General features: G+C 37.3%; 1 protein-coding gene across 3 annotated transcripts in view; it reads right to left on the reverse strand.

Annotated features, from left to right (window-relative positions):
* CLTC (clathrin heavy chain) overlaps positions 1–19,353 on the reverse strand; it is a 65,934-nt gene that overhangs the window by 35,742 nt on the left and 10,839 nt on the right. For 2 of the 3 annotated variants that reach the window (XM_045044808.1, XM_045044809.1), the window contains exons 2-4: positions 5,916–6,123; positions 2,447–2,715; positions 1,729–1,890 (exon numbers count right to left, since the gene is read on the reverse strand). In XM_045044808.1, coding sequence (XP_044900743.1) covers positions 1,729–1,890; positions 2,447–2,715; positions 5,916–6,123 — 639 coding nt within the window. Of the gene's footprint in view, positions 1–1,728; positions 1,891–2,446; positions 2,716–4,110; positions 4,139–5,915; positions 6,124–19,353 lie in introns of those variants that run through there. The other variant, XM_045044810.1, reaches the window with a different exon arrangement.

Consider the following 19,353-nt stretch of genomic DNA (forward strand, 5'->3'; position numbering starts at 1 on the left):
AGATTTCAAGCAATCTCGATCTTAAGAGTTTCTACAGCCAGCAGTACTAACTGTGGCATCGAGAAGTGCAGTCATAGCAGTAGCTGAGTCCCCAAAGTTCTATGGCAGGGCTTTAGGCTGGGACCATGACTACTGCCCATTCTCCTTTATTCCTCATTTTTTCCAAGCTTGGGTTTAAACCTTCCTGGCTAAATGTAAATAATCCATTATCTTTTCACTAAACTTTTTATACTCTAACCAACCAGGCCTTCTTTCTGTTGTCTGTAACTAAGAATCCCAATATATAGTACTTCAATTTGTCTAGGTGACTCCAACGTACAGCCAGGGTTGAGAAGCTGACTTAGGACGATAATACTCAAATTGTAGCCCATACCCATCTAGACACCTATGGCATTTAAATTGTAGATTATGAGCTCCACTTACTGAATGAGATTATGTTTTTATTTTTTTTTAAATTTATTTTGAGAGCTTAAGTGGGAGAGTGTAAGCAGGGCAGGAGCAAGAGAATCCTAAGCAGGCTCCACACTATCATTACAGAGCCTGACATAGGGCTGGATCTCACAAACTGAACCATGAGATCATGACCTAAGTCAACAGTCAGACGCTTAACCAACTAAGCCACACAGGTACCCCTGGACCAGACTCTCCAGATGTAAGGCAAACAAATGTACACTGCAGCAACCCTAATCACTCTTACATGCAGTAAAGTTTAAAAACAAAGGCCTTTGGTAAAGGCAATAAAAATAGTGTTAAAGAGCCAATATAAAATTTTTTTTAATGTTCTTATTTACTTTTGAGACAGAGAGACAGAGCATGAGCAGGGGAGGGGCAGAGAGAGAGGGAAACACAGAATCTGAAACAGGCTCCAGGCCTTGAGCTGTCAGCACAGAGCCTGACGCGGGGCTCGAACTCACCGACCGTGAGATCATGACCTGAGCTACAGTTGGATGCTTAACTGACTGAGCCAACCAGGCGCCCCTTAAAGAGCTGATATAAAAAAGTTGTTAAACAACATTACTCATTTTAGACAAGTATCACAAGAAAACACTAATTCATTTTAGATATGTATCACTAGAAGCAGAATTTAAACAAACTAAGTCACCATAAATCTGAATAGTACAAACAAATTAACGGGGTGCTTGGGTGGCACAGCAGATTAAGCATCCAACTCCTGATTTCAGCTCAGGTCATAATCTCACAGTATGTGAGTTCGAGCCCTGAATGGGCTCTGTGCTGACGGCGTGGAGCCTGCTTGAGATTCTCCTTCTTTCTCTGCCCTTTCCCTGCTCACACTCTCTTGGTCTCTCTCAAAGTAAGTAAACTTAAAAAACAACAACATCAAAACAACTTTGGGGCACCTGGTTGTCTCAGTAGGTTAAGCCTCCGAGTTCAGCTCAGGTCTAGATCTTATGGTTTGTGAATGTGAACCCTGCATCAGGCTCTCTGCTGTCAGTGCAGAGCCCTCTTGGGATCATTCGTCCCCCTTTCTCTCTGCCCCTCCCCCACTCGTTTTCTCTCTCTCTCTCTCTCTCTCTCTCTCTCTCTCTCTCTCTCTCTCTCTCAAATAAAACATTTTTAAAAATTTTTTTTAAAAATTCATGCACAGTCCATTAAAGAAAAAAAATTAAAAATTAACAATGAAGGGTAAGACTATTTTGAAATTAGAGGACTAATTAGTAGAGAGACAAAGATCAGTGCTCACTAACAACTTCCAAAGCCAAAACTTACCTTCCCTCCAGCTTGACCCCGTACTGCAAAACAAAATAACGTTGATTCTTCTGCATTTCCTTCCATCTTAAATTGCGCAAAACTAGCCGCGTGTCCTTCAATGGGCTGAGATACTTTCCTATCTACAGAATATAACTGCATAGCTCCCACCACACGATTTTGCTACAAAGGATCAAAGAGAATAAAGTTTGGAGACCCAATGAATCAATAACTCCCAGATTCATCAAGAGGTAAAATAATGAGAATGTTTTATATCACTTTTGGCAGGATTTATAATTCTTTATAATGTAGTCTCTCAATGTAGATTTGATACCTCTTCATTTAAAATTTGGCTCCAACATTACATTAAAACAATATGAATACTTAAAATGTGCTTCATATACAACCATCTCTTTACACTATCTTAAAGAATATATATTAGAAAACTCATTCTGCAATAAATGGCCATAATAAGTTCCAAATCATTCACACAGGAACTCAATATCCACTCAAACTACAAGTAAAACCTAAACCTAAAATCACCTGGTAAGAGTACTCTGAAAACGTATTGTCAGCATAAAGCCATTAAGCTAGCAACCTTTATTTCTTAAAAAAGAAAGTCTTTCCAAATAAGTTTCATTCACCAGGACCAAGCATAGACAACCTAATTTCAAAATAAACTGCATTCTGAGAACATTCATTCTCTATACCTTTTATCAAACATCTAGAAAAATGTTACCTGTGCAGATATGCCAGTCAGAAGTAACCACTTTTGCTTTGCATCTGTACGATAATTGATAATCTGGCACCCTGCAAGGCTAGAATGGCGATCAAACATTTTCACTGGCTGAGACTCTCCTTCCATACTCCAATGATAAACTGCATTATCCGTAACAAGAGCAACCGTATTCAAAGAGATCCATTTCCAGAAAGTGACATCATCAGTCATGGTATGGGCCTTCATTTTACTTTTCATTTCAATGTTAAATATCTGAAGAGTTTTCCCAGCTAAAAACAAAATTAAGAATTGTGAGTCATTAAGAAAACAAAGTGCAGGATAAGTTATTATATAGCTAGACTAGTGATTTGTAACTTTCAAACAAAATGGTTCTGTTAGGAGACTAATAACCAACTACACAAGTGACACTACTAGAGCAGCAACCTTTGTAGGGATAGCTAAGACTAAATCCACAATCTATATCTACAGCTGAAGCAAAAACTTTATTATCTCTAACAGACATTTTAAATAGATAGATGACTGCTATACATTTCTAAATCCCAACTGAAAATGAGTCTAAAGAATAGCTCACTTAATAATCATGGAAAACAAGATTGTAGCCTTCAGGCTTTAATTAAGAAGGTTTACTTTATGCATAAATTAAGTTAGTTGCAGGTACACAGAACAAAGCAAATCTGATACAAACACATGGGGGAAAATGTCTACTTTTTAAGAGGCAGTCATCACCCATCCAATAAAATCTTGTGGAAACTGCTTTTTGAAGGAGGATCAACCTCAACTCAGTCTTACACTACCAGCACATAAAAGAAGTGCATGCTAAAACTGGTTTAAGATACACAGGGAAAGGTGGAGGTGCCGGAGAAAAAGGAGGAGGAAACAAAGGAGGGCAGTTTCAGATGCTGTTAGTATACTGGAGATAAGAACAAAATTCAAGCTTTATCCATTTAATACAATGGTAAAAGGATGACATTTGCCTTGAGTGTTAAGAGTTCACTGAGTCAGATGCAAGGGCTTATATTTCTAATTTGAAATCTAGAAGTCTGAAAAAGTGATTAGGTCTAAATTAATAGAGGTCAAAGCCCACAGCTATCACTAGGCTCTCTAACCCAGATTAGCCCTTAGAGACTAAGGAAAACTCCATTCCTGAGCCACAGAGAATCTGGCTCTTGAAGAACAAAAATTATAAGGGAGGGGTGATGGGATGGGACACAAAACATATAGCTTTGTACCATGACCCTTCTTACCACATATGTAAAAACTTCTTTCATAAAACAAAGAATGCTATTCCCATCCCACACAATATGTAAACCACAACCAGACTTGAACAATTGTTAGTTATAGTCCTGTTTATAAAAAGAAGCCAAGGATTTCCCTTCAGAGGGAAGCAGTATTGGGGAATGACTTATTTTCCTCTGCTGCCTTTCCCAATCCCTAATCAGACTTTTATTGTTTTGTTTTGTTTTTTTTTTTAACACAAGAGGGGTTGGAGTAAATATATGTAGGGTGATTTGGGGGAAGAGGGTAAGGGTTAACAGCTTAACTCTGTAGTGTAGACATATAGGCACAAATCTATAATGCTATTACAATGCTCTGAAAATCTTTCCAATTTATTCTTTTTATATAACAGGACAATAACTAATACAATCTAATTTAAGATAACTCACCATCTGCACACATAAGAAAGCATTAAGAAATGTGATAAGATAACAATAACATTAAAAATAGAAAAGAACTGTGAGAAAATTAAAATGATGGCCTTTTAATAGAGAGGTGTGAGAGGTGCTAAGCAGTTGAATCTAAATTCTTTAAGGAGGCTGAAGGGAGCTTAATACCTTGAAGTATAATATGTGTACTGTTTAACAGAAGCAATTGTTTTATAGCTTGCTGCTATAAAACATGCGTCCCTAAGTGAAAGCTGGGACCTTTCCTTAAGATGAGATCAACAACTCCTATCTTGGATATGTTAATGGTGACGTAGTTATTTGAATATGCTTGCCCCCAACCCTGCATTTAATCCCTAACCAGTATTACTACTAAATACAAAGTTTAAATAATGTGAAGAAAATCTGTTTAAACACTTCAGCACCTTTAACAACTCACCTAACAAATTTATCAAGAAATTACTAGGAACCTAAAGCCTCCTCCTACTACCAAGAAGAAAAACAATAAAGCAAAGCATAGACAGTTAAATGCCTTTAGAGTCAGCCAGCTTGTCACTTAGCCTTCTCATAAACTACTGTTTGAAAGGGCTGGGACACCTGGGTGGCTCAGTCTGTTAGCATCCAACTTCAGCTCAGGTCATGATCTCACAGTTCGTGAGCTCGAGACCCACATCAAGCTCTATGCTGACAGCGAGGAGCCTGCTTTGGATCCTCTGTTTCCCTCTCTCTCTGCCCCACTTTCTCTTTCTTTCTCTTTCTCTCTCTCTCAAAAATAAACACACATTTGGGGCATCTACGTGGTTCAGTCAGTTAAGCGTCTGACTCTGGATCTCAGCTCAGGTCACAATCTCCCAGTTCATGAGTTTGAGCCCAACACGGGACTCAAACTCACGAACTTGCTGTCAGTGCAGAGCCTGCTTGGGATTATCTTTCTCCCTTGCTTTCTGCCCATCCCTGCCCTCTCATGTTCTCTCTCAAATATTAAAATAAAATAATAAGCATTTTTTAATTAAAAAAAGGGGGGTCAATTACATTCTCATTCTATAGTTCAAAGGAAAAAAATTAAGATAGTCTCCCAGACAGTATGAGGTTCTTTGAACTGCTTGGACTGATAGGTTGTACAGTTCTGTACTGTGTGACACTAAAAAGTTACTTTGAATAAACTCTAATATCCTTGATTCCAAAGCTTTAATACCCATCTACATATACATATACTTCTAATAATCAGTGTAAATGTAAAACATTTTTCTTAAAAAGTAGGCTTCACACTCAATGTGAGGCTTACACTTATGACCCTGAGATCAACAGTTGACATGTTCTACTGACTGAACCAGCCAGGCACCCAATTCAAGACATTTTTAGAACTTGACAATCTAAATGAAACACACACCTAAAGTATAAAAAAAGGCACAACATAAATGTTAAGTTTATCTTCGTAACAAAATCTTGCAATGTTTAAGTGCTAATATTAAAGCATATTTTATTTCAGGATATGAATGACTAATTTGTCTTCTGTAGATGGATTTATGTACTTAGCACAGTCTTATCACATTGGAGGTACAAAATTTAAATTTATTAAATCTAAAACTCAAAATTTTTCCAAATAGATCTATGCTGAATAGAAAGACATTTCACAGAAACATACCAAGTCATGAAAGTAGTTAAAATCAAATTTAGTAATAGCTTCAAGTTTGCAGATTTAACCAAATTTAATATACAAAAAAAGGTAGATCCTTTTATTGTATTTGAATAAATTATACATAGGGAAGGAAAAAAAGGAAAGAAAACCACCCCACAATCTTTTATACCTTTCAGTGCAATTACTTTGCTTGCTGGATTCATGATGGCGCTGTCTGCTGAAATTGGTCTTCGAATTGGATTACTTGGGTCATTCATATCAATGATTACCACCTGGGCCTGCTCTCCTACTTTCTCTCTAATGCAGATGAATTTGTCTGACTCCATAGTTAGGGTACTGAAGCCAATATTTGCTGGGTTTATACCCAGATTCTGGAGCTGGGGAAAAAAACCAAAAACATAATAAGCCATGTTACAAAGTGAATCAGAAAGACTTGATATTCACGTATTGTCATTACCTCATTTAACCATTAATGCTTCAAGGTCAACAGTAACAACTCCGTTATTCATTCAAATGAGGCTATTGATGGACCTTCAGTTCTTCCAACAAATACAGCATTCAACTATTTTATTATAACCTTGTAGTTATAACTAGAGATATGTTAACTTTGTGGTTATAACTAAGAGGCAGAACAAATACATAAAAAGGTAAAGGAAACAGCTACCTTTTGTGGTTCAGGGGATTTGAGGTCATTGACCTTTTTTAGTTTAAGGTCTGTCCTCCCTTACCCCCTTCAATATTCAGCAGTCATTTGCTCACAAGTACTGGACTTTAGGAATCTGAAAATTAACTTCAGCATAAAAACAGATTTAAAACTTCAGAGTTCTTATGTAAAGGAACTAACAAAAGCAGACACGTAAACAATTGGCAATGCTTTGCCAAAAGCGCCAAAACAAAGATATGTAAGAGGGACCTGGTTAAAGGCGGCCCACAGCTAAGGGAATGTGTCCAAGGAAGGTAGAAAAGAGAATGCTCAACAGAAGAACAAATACTAAGGTCCAGATATATGACTATGAAAGGCTTGCGGAGCAAAGAATTAAAACTGATAAGCTGAATGTATCCCAGTAAGAATCCTGAATGTCTCCAAAGGCAAAGGAAGCTACTTAAGGGTTTTTACAAGGAAAATAATAGAATCAGATTTGCTTTGTATATTAAGAAGATATTAAAGTATTTGCTAAATAAATATAGAGAATCTAAAGATGGTAGGTTTTTGAAAACCACGTAAGTGTGTGAGAAAAAGGCACTTGCTAGAAGGTCTCTACCAGAGTGGGTCATTAATATTCTGGTGCCTAAATGTAGTCTAACAGATTAAGTCCCGCTAAAAAGTTACTGAAGGTTTCATTAGCCTTGGCCATTTTTTTTTTCTTTTCCAACGGATAATAAATTCACATGGAACAAAATCCAAAGCAAAATTAAAAAGCGCACACACACACACACACACACACACAGTCTTCCTTCTGCCCGTGACCACCCAGATATCCAATTTTCCTCCCCAGAGACCACCATTGTCACTACTCTCTTATGGACTGGCCTGAGCCAAGTTAACTGTATTTTATCTAAATTCTTTTGTCAAATTCTGCTAATCACACTTAATAATAACTAGGCCGGCTTCTGAATAAAATAAAACATAAGATTAAGAGACTACATTTTATTTTCACTTCAATGACTGCAAGCACAACCAGTTACAAAGTGTAGTTACAATAGCTTAGTTACTGAATACCAGGGCAAGGAGTCAAGCAATAGTCTAACTATTAATACAAACATGATAATAAAGTAGAAGATTAACTACCTTTACAAATTCAAGTATATGCTGCAATGCAAGGCAAGTATACAAGCTGATAAATAATTTGTAACAAATTTGGTTAAAATAAAATCTTAGGAATTATTAACTTTCATTTCTTCATGACTTTAACTTTTGTAGTAACTTTTAGGTCCAGAACTAATGAAGGAAGATAAATGAGGACCCCAACCACATACGAAGGGATTGTTGGTGGGCTTCAGAAGGCCTTATACAAAACAAGTTGTCCACTAGTTTCAAAGATATAGACATCTATTTTTCTGAGTGGATGGGTCCTCAGACTTACGTAATTTTCTTTTTATTTATTTTTGAGAGAGAGAGAGAGAGAGAGAGAGAGAGAGAGAGAGAGAGAGAGAGAAAGCGAGAGCAGAGTAGGGGCAGAGAGAGAGGGAGAAAGAAAATCCCAAGCAGGCTCCACACTGTCATGTGGGGGTCCATCTTATGAGCCATGAGATCACGACCCTGAGCTGAAATCAAGAGTCAAATGCTTAACTGACTGAGCCACCCAGGCAGCCCTGTAGGGGAATTTTAACCTGTTAATAGTGAATATTTGACATCAAAACATACTGGCTCATATGTAATAGTAAATAAATTAATCTTCATTGTAGAAGTATCCACGAAGTTGGACACTTAACCAACTGAGCTACCCACGCGCCCCTCCATTGTAACCTTTCTAGTAATTGTGGAGAAAAAATTCTAATGGCTTACAGACCACCCAGAACTATATGTGTAAGAGCAACATGTTATCTTCTAAACTATTCTGTAAAAGAAGAATTCTAGGTTTCTAAGTCACTATAGCAAGCATTCACATAAGACAATTTTGAGCTTCAATTGTCACAGCTTAAGTCCTCGAATGTTGAGAAAGAGTAAAAACTAATAGTGTGGGTCAAATAGTAACTAACTGAATCTCAAATTACTCTTCAGAGGCAGGTGCAAGACAACTATAAGAAAAGAAACTATTAGGAAAGACAGTAGAGGAAGAAAAAAAGAAAGTCAAGAAATCTGTGTTTCTTACTTCCCAGCTAGGTCCCCGAATAAATGCAGTCAGAAAAGCATGTTGTCAACAGTAGGCACTGACCTCCAACCTCAGGGTTGTTCTATTTGAAGAAAAAGCAGGTTTGGTTACAAATGGATGGGGTTCTTGCACTCCTTGCAATCTATGTAATCCTCATATATTTTTTTCTCATTCTTCATTTACACATTCTACCAAGAAAGCTATGCATATATATTTTTTATCTTTTCTACCAAGAATGTCCTAGTGCTATTCAAAATACTCCATATGAAATAGCCATGCTTTATTTAAAAAACAAAGTTAAACAAAAGGCAAGTGTCAAGCTTTCACCAATTCCACATGTTTAAACATTTTAAAAAGCATACATAATCAATGCCCATTTATACAACTACATAGGAAACTGCTCCTTCCTACAAAGTCTCTCCCAGTTGTTAAGTGACAGAACTTCAAGTGACATATTCCTATCAGTTCAGAGAAAGTTACATTTGACTCTACTTCTTCAAATAAGATCAGTAAGATTTTTTTCCTTACTAGTGATCCTTTTTCAGTGAGAGTGCTCAGAATACTCACCAATTCTTCCCATATTTTCCCATGACATATTCAAAAGGGAAAGATCCCAAAACACACAGTAATAGGGCAAGTCACCATCATTAACAGTGAATCACTGGGTTCTACTGAAATCAGTATTGCATTACATGCTAACTTGGATGTAAATTAAAAATATATATATATATAAGTAAATAAAAAAATAAAAGGGTTATACTAGACAACTATGTCTACTAATATCTATATAGATTAAACTTTTAAAATGCAACAATGGGGGTGCACCTGGGTGGCTCAGTTCTTCTAAGCATCCAATCCTTGGTTTTGGCTCAGGCCATGATCTCACGGTTCTTGAGTTTGGGCCCCGCATGGGGCTCTGTGCTGGCAGTGCAGAGCCTGCTTGGGATTTTCTGTGTCTCCTCTCTCTCAGCCCCTCCCCTCCACTTGTGTGCTCGGGTCTCTCTCTCTCTCAAAAATAAATAAACTTAAAAAAAAAAAAGCAACAATGTTTTTTAAAAAGTTTTTATTTATTTTTTTGAGAGAGAGAGAGAGAGAGAAAGAGCACCTGCAAGCAAGTGGGGGAGAGGGAGAGAAAGAGAATCCCAAGCAGGCTCCACACCCCTCAAAAAAGGTTTTATTTTCAGAACACCACAAGCCACACAAAATTCTTAGTCAATTATAAAGGTCTCATGGTATCTGAGCAATCTACCACAGAAACTGTGCAACAATCCACTAATAAACTCAGAGGGCATATGAGTCTCCAAACTTGCAGCAATTTTCAGAGAATACATAATAATATCCAAATTCTGGCTACATTTTTTTATATTCTCAATTGACAAAATGTTGCTACTATTGAAAATGGGGATATTGTTTTGACATATGCTTGGAAATTTCTAGTAAGAATTTCTTTAACTTCAAAAAACTTATACTTTTTATTATAAATTAAAAAGAATATGGAGTTGGGGCAGTAGCTCAATCGGTTAAGGGTCTGACTCTTGATTTCTGCTCAGGTTGGTGAGATGGAGCCCCCTGTCAGGCTCCAAGCTGACAGCACAGAACCTGCCTGGGATTCTCTCTCTCCCCCTCCCCCACTCTCACTCACTCTCTCTAAATAAACTTAAAAAAAAATTTTAATTAAAAATATGGAATCAATAAACTTAGGTCCAAGAAAAGGGGTTACTTATTTTTTTTTAATAGTTATATGCATATGGCAAAGTATTCAAACAGTACAAAAGGGTATACTGAGAAGTGACCCACCTATGCTTCCAGTAATACCTCTCTCCCCCCAGCAATTAGAGATGCTTTTCCATCTTAGAGACAACCTATGTATATGGAAGTATAGATTTCCATCCTTCCTTTAAACAAGAAAAACAAAAGACTAATTGCACATGCACAAAACCATACAAATTATCAACTTCTCTGAAAACCAACTCAAATGTTGCAATTCGTTTGGTTTCCACACTACATTCTGGGCACTGGTCCATAAGTGCATATTGTAGGGCCTGACACTTAAGCCTAGATTAGTTTCCAAAAAGTTAAGTCAATGTATTGTTAATCAGCCAAACCAAAACTCTGGAGAATCCTGGAGTTACATTTTAGAAATGATACAAAAATGTTTCTTCTTCCCTCTCCTCTCCCTCTCACCCCAATTTGGATTAACATGCCTGGGGGCGGTGGGGGGTGTGGGGTGTGGGGGGTTGGGGACACTACATTTCTAGTTTTTGTAGTGAGGCATACAGATAGTATTTCAGACCCCCTATTATCTAGAGAACACAGAAGGTTCTTCACTCAACTAGACAATTACTATAAAAATATATAACATTGATTATAAAGTACAAGTGCCATTCAAAATTAGTTCGTTCTGTAGATTCTTCATAAGGACAAAACGTCTGGATTTTAGTGCCAGTCTTGTCACTTCGATGATCATGGGCTAATCAGTTATCTGTGTACCTGTTTCCTCCTCTGGAACATCTGAGATAACAGTACCTCCCAGAATTGTGTTTAATGTAGAGCACTTAGAACAATGTCTGACACACAGTAAAGGCTCAATAGATACTTTTAGAACACACAACTCAAGAGTACTTAGGCTCAAGATTAGCTTTTCTTGTATTCGCATTTATCTACTTAATTCAGCTGTCCTACAGGTTGGATGTAACTCTGGGTGTGAATATCTTTTGACTACTGATAATAGATTAGTGGTCTCTGGGTGCTAAACTTACTCAGACACTGTGAAATGCCATTTTTTTCCTTTTTAAAGAATAGGAAATTACACTCAACAAACTTTCAATTCTGTTCTTTAATTTGCCTAAAGTTAGGTAGAAACCAAAATCTTCAAAACCATGTAACATGTAACATTTTCAAAGTAAGTAACCCTATTTTATTTTAATTCCTTTTTTTAGGTGCACCATGGAACACTGCTAAAGCTTTCTAACAAACTTGGCAAATATGCTCTACCACCTTTGCTGAGGGAGCAAGTTGGGAAAGCTAACGCAAACAGATGGCATAAGGTCAGTGCCATCAAAAATTCTCTTTAGCCTAAAGAGCTCAATACTAAAAAAAAAAAAAAAAAAAAAAAAAAAAAACAACCAGAAGTTAAAATGTAAAGCAACCATAGAATTGCACTCTTCAATGTGCAGAAAAGCTTAGGCCACCTGGTTAAAAGACACACACGCACCTCTATACTACACCTTTCCAAAACCAGAGTTTCCCAATGTTTCCTAATCAGCCCATGCCACATAATTCCAAGTCAATTCATCCAACTAAATTTAAGTTCTTCAAATAAAAGAACTTTCTTAAAGAGTGAAAGCCTCTTCCATCTTTGCTCTTCAATATGTCTAACTAATGTTATAGAGGCAAGAATGATCTTACAGAAAGATAGCATTTCTTTTATAATATGTATACTATTAATTACTTTTCAGGACAATTATAAATTAAAAGAGGTTCATGAAATCAGGAGTCCACACTAGTATAAATAAAAAAATAAGAGTTAACAAAAAATTAAAAACTGTTCCTTACAGGGGCACCTGAGTGGCTTAGTTGGTTAAGTGTCCGACTTCGGCTCAGGTCATGATCTCGCGGTTTGTGTGTTCAAGCCCCACGTTGGGCTCTGTGCTGACAGCTCAGAGCCTGGAGCCTGCTTCAGATTCTGTGTCTCTCGGTCTCTCGGCCCCTCCCCTGCTCATGCTCTGTCTCTGTCTCTCAATAATAAACATAAAAAAAAAAAAAAGAAAAACTGTTCCTTATAAAGAAAGCAAACTTAAAAACGGTGAAAGACCAGGGCGCCTGGGTGGCTCAGTCTGTTAAGCATCTGGCTTCAGCTCAGGCGATGATCTCGCAGTTTGTGAGTTTGAGCCCCACACTGGCCTCTGTGCTAACAGCTCAGAGCCTGGAGCCTGCTTCAGATTCGGTGTCTCCTCCTCTCTCTGTCCCTCCCATGCTCATGCTCTGTCTCTGTCTCTCAATAATAAATAAAAGTTAAAAAAAAAAATTCTCAAAAAGTGGTGAAAGACCAATCAATAGAATTTTTAAACAGTCACTCTTTTGCAAGTATCACAATAACTGATTCAGAGAAGACTCATCAATGGATACTAAAATTAATGGATGAAATTTTGAGGAATGACATATTTACATAGTTTCACGGTATTTCCTAAGACACTTGGGGAAAAGAGATTCAGAGTGAAGAAACCTGTCAGACACAACCTTCATCAAACAAAGTTAATACCACCAGCAATGGGTCAAATCAACAGTATGTTTCCTGATATGATGAAGTACAAAGAACACATTACTTCTGTGGTATTCTTGCTGAAAGTACATAACATGGACTAATCACGAGGACCCATTTTTGAGGAATCAAAATTGAGGAGCATTAACAAAACAAGTGATGTATACTTTTTCAGAAATATCTATGTTTTAAAATACAGAGTTCCAGTCTGGCTCTGGGCTGACAACACAGAGCCTGCTTGGGATTCTCTCTTTCCTTCTCTGCCTACCACCTCCCACTAGTGTTCTCCCCCTACCCCTCTCTCTTTCTCTCAAAAAAATGAACTTAAAAAAATAAATAAGGGCGCCTGGATGGCTCAATTTGTTGAGTGTGCAACTCATGATTTTCACTCAGGTCATGATCTCAAGGTTTGAGGAATACAGCCCTGTGTCAGGCTCTACACTGACAGCACAAAACCTGCTCGGGATTCTCTCTCTCCCTTGCACTTTCTCTCAAAATAAATTAAAAAATTTTTTTCTTATTTTCTAAAAACGTATACTGAAGTATTTAGGAAAGGTCATGATGGCTTGAATCTCTTTAAAATGTTTAAAACAAAAGAAACACATCTAGCAAAATATTAAAAATCTAGATGACTGGGTATATGCCTCTCCCCAGTTCTTATATGAAAGCTTCCTATTTTTTTCAAGTTTTTAAAAAGGGATTAATTTCTATTCTCTTACAAGGTTACAGAAATTGAAAACTATATGTATAAGGATCAGATTTTTATTAGGCAATTTACCTCTAGGGCAGAAAGGAACAATACAACTTTCAAAAGGTAAAGATGAAAATCAAACCAAAGAATGATGTAATTCAAGTTAGTTATACTCTAAAGGAGTTGTCCAATCAGAACGAAGATTTGTCGCACTGTCCAAGACCGAAACGACTGGTCACGTGCAACTATTCAATTTTAAGTATATAGAATTTAATATTCAGTTCTCCAGTCACACTACGCACATTTCGAGTACTCAACAGCCACATGTGACTACTATTGGAAGGCACAAAATATACATTTCCATCGTTGCACAGTCTAATGAAGGGCAATGTTTTCAGACGTTTTTCCTGAGAGTCCAACAAGGAGAAAAAGGTAACTTAAAATTAAACTCTGGCAAAATAGGAAGGACAACTGGTAAAGTTATACAAGAATTTCAAACAAGACAAAAAGACGGAGGAAAAAGTAGAACCTTCAAGTTTTAAAGTCCAGATAGCTTGCAGGAGGCTTGAGAGAAAAAAATCTGCAAAGTTCAATACTAGCAGAAGTGAGAACCCAAGGGAAGAACTCCTCAATCTAGGTGCTCTTTCCCCTCAAGAAATCACTACACTTTCAAACAGCAAAGGCCCAGGGTTACAAAGGACTAAGAATGTGCAGATATAATAAGATGTAATTTCTTCGAAAAACAGGAGAAAAGAGAGGACTGTCTCTATGCTTGATAAACTGCCACTGCCTCAATTTCTAAGATATTCATCAATATCATAACGCTTTTGGAGAAAGATACACAACTGTATCATGAATCTCTAATTTAAAAAATAAGCGTGGAAAAGATTGTATTAAAATCAGAGATATGATAAAAAATTTTTTAATTTTATTTATTTTGAGAAAGAGACAACGTGGGCAGGCACAGAGAGTGAGGGAGAGCCAGAATCCCAGGCAGGCTCCCTGCAATCAGCACAAAGCCCAACACAGGGCTCGATCTCAAGAACCTTGAGATCATGACCTGAACCAAGAGCAAGAGTTGGGATGCTTAACCAACTGAGCCACCCAGGCGCCCCTAAAAAAAAAAAAGATTTTTTTTTTTGAACTTCAGCAGAATTAGATTCAGAAATCTATGTTGAAGGCTCATCAGTTTTTAATGACTTAAAAGCTTTGTTTTTCCTGTCTTGATTCTGGAACTATACTTGATTTGACTGTAAACATGGCAACAGAAAAGAGAAAGTGTTCATTCATGCTTGAGCAAAGCCTGCCTAGGTGCTATGTGGAAGGTTAAAGTGAGTTAGCACACATCAAGCACTTAAAACAGTGCAAGGCCACATAAGCACTCCCTATTTCATGGATTTATTTTATGGATTTCTGCCATTTTACAGTACCTACTCCGGGACTGTGACATCATGATATATACTTTTTCAAAACAGAATGGCTCTGATGTCATCCTACTAACATTACATAGTCAAACCTATGGTAGGCCAATTTGCTTTACTCAAAACACATTACTAAACACAGCTTAGAAAACCCTTTATATATATGGCAGGAATCAGGAACCCAGTGATGGTTAGTACCTTATTAGAATACATTAGTGACTAAACTATGAAAACAGTGTTAAAGGGACTGAATGGACTATGGCTGTATGCAATCCAATAATATGCATTTATTATAAAAGGCAGAAAATGCTAGAAGACAATACAACCAGGTAAAACCATGCACTTTCTTTTCTTACGTTTATTTTTGAGAGAGAGAAGGAGAGAGTGCACATGGGAGCAAGCAAGGAGAGGCAGAGGGGGAAAGAATCCCAAGGAGGCTCTGCACTGACAGCAGAGTGCCTGATGTGGGGCTCAATCCCACAAACTGCAAGACCGTGACCTGAGCCAAAATCAAGAGTCAGATGCTTAACCAACCGAGCCACCCAGGAACCCCCATGCTATTCTTCAATGCCCAATTCTTGGACTAAAGAGGAAGACTCTGTTAGCACAGTCTCTATCACACAGCAACCAATCACAATTGTTTGTGCCTACAAACACCATATAATTAAAGGAATATTCGTCTTGCTTTGAGCCTACTAATTTCAACCAACAGTTGTTACATTTGATCAATAGGAACATTCACTGCAAACAGCCTTCTTTATAAGCATACTCAGGGAGTTTGCTTCCTAATGAATGACTGGTAAACTCAGAAGAGAACTCATTTACCAGCTGTATCAGCTGAAAATCAAAATACATTAAAACTTGTGTTTATGACAGCATTACTAAAAACATGTCTCATAATTAGTGCTTAGCTTTACACTTTCCAGATCCTTCCTCCTGGTTTCATCTGAAGAGTTACAATGGAAAGGAAGTACGTACAAGCTAGTATATTTCAGATGAGTCTATTTTGTAGGTACTCCATGTATTGTCCTATTTCAGTTACCTTTTCTGTAAATGAATCCTGTATCTTAATAAAGACTTACTAGTAAGTGTTACCACTAGAGAGTTAAGAAGTCAACAATTTGAGAGAGACCTGCTGATACCTGGATATCACTCAACGCTGTTATTTTTTTCAATGTAGTTACTTTGAAGTTAAGTGCCTGAAGATTTGGTTAACTTCCTATCCCAAGTATTCCACTCAGCATAATTTCCTTTAAAAACCCCTAAACATCCTCTACCTTCGTTAATATCAATCACAGTGGAAAAAAAAAAATGCTGACACCAGTCACTTCACTGAGCCCTTGAAACTAGCCATGAAACTAGCAGAATGTCAAATAAAAACTGCAGTTTGTCTTCTACAGGAAATGAAGACAAATGCTGAGAATGCAGCATTCCTTTAGTTCTTCCATCAACAGGATACTGGCCATTGTTTTGTGTACTCCACACATTTCAAGCAAGAAGTAAAAATGCTTTTAACTCTTGCTGACCCTTTGTTTCCACTCCATGTTAGCCTTTCAGGCAATCACGGTCTCTTAGGAGAATTTGACTCTGGTCACTCACTCCAAAATTAAGTACTATATTCAAGAAGGAACCACAGTTGGACTGTAAGACTATTAGTTTTGGTAAATTATCAGGAAACTCAAAAAGAATTTTTCCTACTTGTAGCCAACTACTGACTGGAAAATTTTAAAACCTTAAATTTGACTCACTCTTAAAAATCAGTCCAATAATTAGATGAAATATTACACCTCGATTCTGATCAAACTACAGGGGAATATTGGGAAGTTTTTAAGTCTCAAATCTTGCAGATTCTCCAAGGTCATGTCCTTTTCTGCATAAATGTCATTCAGCTGGCACAGAAAAAGTGAATGCTACCAAAATCGTAACTGATTATAGGTATGTATGTTATGTGTGTTAGGGGAAGGGAGGGGGGGTCGTAGACTTTATCCAAACACTCTTTTCGAAGTACTAGAAATGAGACTTACTTTAAGGGTCCAAGATTATAAAACTTAGAGCTGACCTAACCTAAAATTCTTCAAAGGATGATGTGAATGTCCCTAGGCACACACCACAGGCTTGGTTTCCCGGTGTAAGTAACTAAAACATCTGGTCAGTTTCCTTACTGTTAAAACTGTAAAGGTCCCAAAGATTTTTCATTCTATGACACAACTTCTCAACAACTTCCCAAAATGTATTTTTAAGTGGGAACCCAGTGATTCAGCCCAACCCCGTTACTGCTGCACATATTCATGTCTTTTTCTAACTTATACCAACATATCTGCTAGGAAATTAGACATTATGTGGTTAGTGCTCATTTTCCTAGTCGGAGCAATCATTTAAAGCATGATCAGCACAGAGGTGCTACAAGTTACAAGGCCAGAATCAATTTTTTACATGTGAATCACTGGAATATTTCCTTGTAAACCTAAATGCCAAAAATTCCAAGTTCAACAGAATGAATGAATTAACACTCAGCATGGAGAGTTACAAGCTTTCTCAAAATCATTTAATATTAACAAATTCAGGGAGTCTGAAACATTAAAGTAACTAACTGACCAGGATTTATTTTCCAATACCTATTGAGCATCTATTATTTGGCAACTTAACATCAATTGAATATTTTATAGCCTGCTATTTATGTGTGAAACTGCTTTTCTTTACTTTCTGTTAAGCTATAAATTTGTCATCACTACAAAGGTAACAACCTACAAGGAAAATAACAGGTTTTAGGCTCAGAGAGTTTAGAGTATACAATTTGTATGTAGCTCATATCTTCTAAAAAATGGAAAAAAACCTTCCATCCCAAACCCTATAGATACTGCTTCACTGTGGTCAGGGAAAGGGTATGCTATGGATGCTTATAGATTTTTGGTTTTTTTTAATTCATGGTACTAAAACTTCCCCAGGCCTGTCTCAAATGCTGAATGCTTTAAATCTTGTTTCCTCTTTCATAGCAGTTAAATTTTCTTCCATTGTCTAAAAAGAGCTTCCATTCCAATTATTTTGGTTTCTATAACTCAGATTTGTAACCTATTCTGTCACACCTCCTGTTCTTTTAATTCTGGGATTTTCTCTAAATTTAAAATCTTCAAGTTAATCTTCCACATTGCTGATGTCCACAGGGGCAATTCTGCTCCTAACTGCTCCAGGATCAACTGTTTCTGTATATATTCTATTACTGCAGCTTTCTATTTGTATTGTATCAAGTTTCTTTACATGCCACAGATAATGCCAACAGTTCTCTGAAGTTTTCTTCCAGTTCCAATAGAAAAAAACTTTTAAAGATTTCCTCAGATCTCTTCCTAGTTCTAAAGTATTTTTTCCATAATCATACATTTTAATTAAAAGCTACTGTATGCCAGACACCACACTAATACAGACAATTCTACAGTAAATGAGCTATGGCCTCCTCTATTCAGTGCATAACAAGCACACAGTAATTACAACGGTGCAATTACAAGGGATGCATGCCTAGCCCAAATATATGTAGGGGAATACATGGTGTCTCAGAAGAAATTGAAATACCATCTAAAGAAGGACACACAGTTAAAGAGAGGACAGAGGGGCGCCTGGGTGGCATGGTCAGTTGGGTGTCCGACTCCGGCTCAGGTCACGATCTCGCAGTCCGTGAGTTCGAGCCCGGCGTCAGGCTCTGGGCTGATGGCTCAGAGCCTGGAGCCTGCTTCCGATTCTGTGTCTCCCTCTCTCTCTGCCCCTCCCCCGTTCATGCTCTGTCTCTCTGTCTCAAAAATAAATAAATGTTAAAAAGAAAAAAATTTAAAAAAAAAATAAAGAGAGGACAGAGCTACAAAACTTGGGACAGAACAGATAGAACTAAAAATACCATTATGTACCCAAGTGGGGTATTTATTTTAGCAAGCAGACCATTCCCTAGACACTCAAAAAAGCTTTTGACTAGTATTAGAATGCAGAAAAACTAGAACTCTCATACATTGCTGGTGACAATGTAAAATGGTACACCTGCTATGAAAAAACAGTTGGGCAATCCCTCAAAAAATTAAAACACAGTTCTAAACCATATGACCTGGCAATTTCACTCCTCAGTATATATCCAAAAGGACTGAAAATAGGTATTCAAACAAAAACTTTAATGTTCACAGCAGCACCACTCATAATAGCCAACAGGTGGAAAGAATCCAAAGGGGAAAGTGGGTGATGGGCATTGAGGAGGGCACCTGTCAGGATGAGCACTGGGTGTTGTATGGAAACCAATCTGACAATAAATTTCATATTAAAAAAAAAGAAAAAAGAAAAAATATTTGTCATCTGAAAAAAACAGAATCCAAATGTCCATCAACGACTGAAAGGACAAATAAAATGCAGTATATCTTCTACTCAATGGAGTATTGAGTAAAGGAATG

The sequence above is a fragment of the Felis catus genome, chromosome E1, assembly GCF_018350175.1.
Source record: "Felis catus isolate Fca126 chromosome E1, F.catus_Fca126_mat1.0, whole genome shotgun sequence".
NCBI lineage: Eukaryota > Metazoa > Chordata > Mammalia > Carnivora > Felidae > Felis > Felis catus.